The sequence below is a fragment of the Diadema antillarum genome, unplaced genomic scaffold, assembly GCF_040938485.1.
Source record: "Diadema antillarum isolate AM-2024a unplaced genomic scaffold, OU_Dant_1.0 scf00000018, whole genome shotgun sequence".
Lineage (NCBI taxonomy): Eukaryota > Metazoa > Echinodermata > Echinoidea > Diadematoida > Diadematidae > Diadema > Diadema antillarum.
Window position 1 is genome coordinate 2815206 of NW_027270907.1, and position 5498 is coordinate 2820703.

The window sequence follows — 5498 nt, forward strand, 5'->3', positions numbered from 1 at the left end:
GACAAAGGAGTACTCGAACTCCATAATCAGGTGTTGAACTAGTCAAAGGTTGAACTCTTTCAGTCAGAGAGTAGTAAATACTATATACAGTGTAGTTGTCTTGGAATATAGCCTTTGTGCAGAAGCTGTCATGGCAACATTAGTGAACAGCTTCAGGTCAAAGCTCAATGATCACTGGAAGCAGAAACATAACAAATTTAATGCAGATTGCATAAAGTGATCATCCCGTTGATACAGCACGTGGATCTCATGCAGGGTCGAGCAGGATTGAATCCGTTGAATGGCCCTCTACAAGTTTTCAACTTACTGGGCGTCATCGTAGGTGATTCAGGTATGTAATCCGACTATCGATCAATTCAGTGACGTCAGGAAATAGACTACTGTACACCTTTAGGTCAATTACCCCTGTGACAATAAACTCGCACTTTGGGACATTTCCCCTTACCCTTATTATCCTGAACATAACGATGGACCCTAACCAGTGCTAACCCAAATTCTAACCCTAAAAACCCTTACGCTAATCTTTACTCTTTTAACCCTGCCACTGACACCGAGTATTATAGCAGGTGGTATATTTTTCCCAAGGGAAGTAAATTTTGTCCTTGAGAATCTCATTTCTATAGGCTTATTCAGACGTCACCTAAAGATCTCTTATGATTTCGCGGCCGAAGATAAAATTTCATGTAGAGATATTATTGTCCCTTATTACACTTTTGTTTGTTCTTGACCATTCCAGGGATGTACACTTATGTTAAGTCACATCTCCCTGCTGATGTTCACATAAAATCATTACCGATTTTTGTTTTCGATTCCGCTGCCCTTCACACATGAGTTACAGAAACTATACAGAGTACACTTTCTATGGTTATGGACGTGTTGCATTTTTTTTTCAATTAGAATATCTATTCTCCATTGTTTCCCTATATATCATACGGGCGTCGTAGAATAAGAATTATCTTCCGTTTGAGCCATGTTTGGTCACTTTCCATTGTGTATTTCGGTTGTAGAGCTCAAAAGGCTTTAGACCGCTTATAATCATGACAGTAAAATACATAATGATCAAACTGACCATGCATTCTAAATATCAGAAGATTAGAGGAATATCTCACTCTGCAAGATGATTTTTTTTTCAAATTTTGTGCATCAGGTTTAATGAGTAACAACCAATTACATCTATACTGTTTTCCAACATGATAAAAAAAGCGTATATCAGTAGGCCTACGAGAAAATCAGTGCCAAATTGATGATAAATTCTGTCCAGCATTAGGCTTTCCACAACCTACAGGTCAATGACCCTAATCACCCGCTGTCGCGTGACCTTTTTCTTTTCTTTCTTTCTTTCTTTTTTCTACAGCCTGTATCTTTTTGGGTCGGAAGGATATATATAGAGACAAAGTGTTGACAGTTGATTAGAAACCATTTTTTTTTTTTGACAGATAGACTACTAGTACATCCGGATAGACTGAAAGTATGCAGTAAAGGGTACCCGCACCACGTAAATCCAAGGCAGTATAGGCCTACTCTGTATTCCATGGGTGAACACAGACGAATGTTAAAAAACAACGCCCATTTATATAGCATTTTCTGCAGTTGCATGCTAATTAGAATTATATACACTGTACGTTTCCCACAACAACATCAACACAAAAAAAAAAAAATATAGACACTTCTTTGTCGGATTTCTTTTTCTAGCAGGGCCCAATAAGTTTTACAGGGCAATGAGTATGGCTCTGTGTATAATAAACTGATAACGTTCCCAGAGAAGAAGATAGCAGGTAAAAGATTGACACTTACAGTGGTAATATTTTCACCTGATCTTGTGAGGTACCAGTATAATTATATGATGCACCCCGCTCTTTCTAAAGAAAGTTCTCGATAGGCGAGCTTCGTCGACCTTGCCCTGAGAAAAATATTTGCTTAATCACTCCAAAGTCCATCACGCAACGTTTCATTGTAGCACTATTATTCTCAGTTTGGTAAGATCCAGATTGTAGGTTTGTTCATATTGCTGTTTGCAGTTTGCTGTTTCTCTTTCCTTTTTTTCAAAGGGTGTAAGTGTGTAAAAAGGAAGAGCCACTGAACCCTATATAAGCCACTGCGCGCTCATTCTGCGTCATAATATCGTGTGGAATCGAGATCTCTTGCGCTTTCGCAGTGACGAAACCAGGTTGATCTTGTGCCCGGAAAATCGCTGAAAATTTCAATCTTCTTCTTTACATCTAAGATCTGAGAGAAAGCATCACCAACATCTGCAAACATGGCTTCAATGGTGCGCCAGAACTACCACGAGGAGTCCGAGGCTGGAGTGAACAAGCAGATCAACCTCGAGTTGTATGCTTCGTACGTCTACTTGTCCATGGTAAGTCACCGTAATGTCTGGGCGGCGTACACACAATGCAAGTTGCGCGGTGCGAGTAATGTTCCACGTCGAACGTGGTTTACCGTTTCTACAAGGGAATGTTTCACTGCAACGGAATTGTGATGGCATAGATCTCTTCTAAAGTTGTGTAAAAAAAAAAACGCCCAAGTATGAACGGATTGCATGTAACGTTAGAGGAATCTGAAGGTAGTTGGATTAATTTGTGGGGGTGCAAACGAAGTAGAATATCTAGAACCTTTGTGATGTTGGATGTAAATTACAAGTCTGTCTTGTGTGTGCTTCGAGTAGCAACCTCAGATTTTGAGTGAGGAAATTTAGCGCATGAGTGTAACATTTGGACTGTAAAAATATTCTTGTCCGTGTAACTGCTAGTGGGTGGTGTGATAATTCGAGTTATGGTTCCCGAGTATGTTTCACAGTAGAATCACGGAGCTACTAACAGCACTAGGTTAGTAGCTCCATGGTAGAATCTATGACTTGTGAAATGACTTGTTTCATACAGTGGAACTCCTCGTGTTAAGGTTGGCAGAGGGATCGCGGCAAGCACTGCCATGTGCCTGTCCAGGCCATGTGTGATGTGTTCTGTACTTGTGTTTGTGCTGTGTTGGTGGCATTGGCATTAGTTTTGCAACTGACACTGTCAGTTCTGATTTAGTTGTGCCTTGTTTGTTAGTGCATGTATTGTCAGACATGCAAATGTTGACAATTCTGTCTGTCTACACTGTATCTGCACCCCTGTGTGTCAGTATTTGTGTGTGTGTGTGTGTGTGTGTGTGTGATAAAACTGTATGGGAAGTCACGGGATAGAGCAATAGACTCGGAGGTACTGGCTGGTACAGAAACTTTCTGTTGGTCATTTATCGCAGTATTTTCGGAAGAAGCGGATATCCTTTTAGGGTCAAAGTCCAGCTTTGCACTTCTCATTGTTTGTGTGGCTTGCCAGATCCTGAGATCTATTTTCATGATACATGTAACAATTTGTGAATGGGGGGGGGGGGGTAGTTCAACCAAGTATGGTAATTAGTTTGATAATAGAAATACTGTCAAAGCAGAGAGATTGAGGAATTTGCAGTTGTATGGCATTGGACTTATGAGTTGAGGTTAAACATTGATTGTATTTTTAAAAAGACTGTGTGGTGAAGGGATATTTGATTGCAGAGAGGCTCTTCTTAGCCACTAGAGTACAGATGAAGTTTGTACTCACCACAGTAAAAGAAAATGCAATCTTGATCTGTAAATAGTTTTCTCGTTGACAATGTGATTTATACATTTGTGTTCCTTCTAAACTTTTGTAGGCCTACCACTTTGACCGGGACGATGTGGACCTGAAGGGCTTTCACAAGTACTTCAAGAAGGCGTCGGATGAGGAGCGCGAGCACGCCGAGAAGCTCATGAAGTTCCAGAACCAGCGCGGCGGCCGCATCATGCTGAAGGACGTCAAGGCGCCAGAATGCACCGAGTGGGGCAGCGGCCTCGAGGCCATCACCGCAGCACTGGAGCTGGAGAAGCGCGTCAACCAGTCCCTGCTGGAGCTGCATGGGGTGGCTTCCAAGCATGGAGACGCTCAGGTGAGAGTGAACCCCTCAGTTGCCCCAACGCCCCGTCACCCACCGGGATATCCCTCCGTGAAGAGTCAACACATTTGCCATATTATACTCACCTACTATTTTCCTCAGAGAGCTTTGTCTTGTTCAGGACTTGCATTTATGTAGAAACTATGACAATTCATCTGGATTCTCCCTGTATTCAGAGTCAAAGCCAAATAAATATGTGAAGATATTGAGCCTAGTAAAGTTTACTTGTTATGGGAGGGTTTTGATGCATCTTATCTCGTTTTGAGGAGGTTCTACTGCACCTTCAATTCTGCTTCTCAAGTTCAGATACTCATTCATACCGAAAGGATATTCATTTCACATTTATGAAGGGAAAAAAAATTAAGGAAAAGGCAACAGATTGATTACTTATATAAAGTAGTAACATGTGAAAAGTGGCCAATGAAAAGTCATATCTTTGACTGTTGTGTCTTTCATATGTTGTGCTCACAATAATCTTCCTAGATTTCGAGTTTGTAAAGTTTTGGAGTTGTTTTGACACAAAGGCTGCTGCAGCTGGTGGTGATGTGCAAATGCTCTGAGGTGTGTTAAATTGCTCTTCATTAGACATTTGTTTAAACATTCTAATCACATGGTCATCTTTATCTTCCCATTGGCAAACAGATGGCAGACTTCATCGAGACCCACTACCTGACGGAGCAGGTGGAAGCCATCAAGGAGCTGGCGGGCTACGTCACCAACCTCAAGCGTGTCGGCCCCGGCCTCGGGGAGTACATGTTCGACAAGGAGCACTTCGAATCCTAGGCTGGCCAACTGCCGCCTCGTCAGCACCAGATCTATCAGCGAAACTATATTATCGCCAACCTACGAGTGCACCACCTAAAATGTCTAAGCATCATCATACAACTGAATCACACGCATTGCAATAATTGCCAGTGTTTTAACAATTTCAAGTGGCTGTCTGCTTTCTAAAGAGAAGCATTCTTCTTTCCATCATATGGATTGAGAATCTGGAACAGAAACTCAAAAGAAACTTCTTCAGATGTGATCAAATTATGCATTTAATCATAAGCTTAATTGCAGAAAAGATTTTTTTTTATAAAAAAAAACACCAACCAAACAAAACAGTTATGCTTTCATATATGTACTACAGGATCTGGTGTACTTATGGTGCAAAAAAAAAAGTGGGAAAAAAAATGAAAAAAATCATTCTTCATCATAAGTTTATGACGTCCTATTCAACAACTCAATAGGTGTGATGGAAAGAGTGAATAAAAAAAAATTAGCAAAACTGAATACTGTTGGTTTCTGCTGTTTCCTTTGTTGCAAGATGTGTAGGTAAAGACTGCATTACTTGTGTGTGAGAATGTTTGGTGTATGATGCTAATCAGTGCAAGGATTCTGTGTGCATGTGTAGTCAGATGTTGAAGACACTGGGTATCACTGCTAGTGGATTGCTGTTCCAGCAACCTTCTTGGTTATACTTTTATGTCAAGACTGAAATTATACAGTGCAGGGACAAATTGAAAATGATGTGTTCTGCTTGTTGCTGCTTTCACATAGTC

At 40.9% G+C, this 5498-nt stretch overlaps 1 protein-coding gene across 1 annotated transcript; it reads left to right on the forward strand.

Moving 5' to 3' along the window:
• Positions 1–2121: 2121 nt before the first annotated feature.
• LOC139727713 (soma ferritin-like) lies at positions 2122–5229 on the forward strand. Its single transcript, XM_071638695.1, has 3 exons — positions 2122–2359; positions 3676–3948; positions 4597–5229. The coding sequence occupies exons 1-3, from the start codon at positions 2258–2260 to the stop codon at positions 4735–4737; spliced, it is 516 nt and encodes a 171-aa protein (XP_071494796.1). The 5' UTR covers positions 2122–2257; the 3' UTR covers positions 4738–5229.
• The last annotated feature ends 269 nt before the right edge of the window (positions 5230–5498 follow it).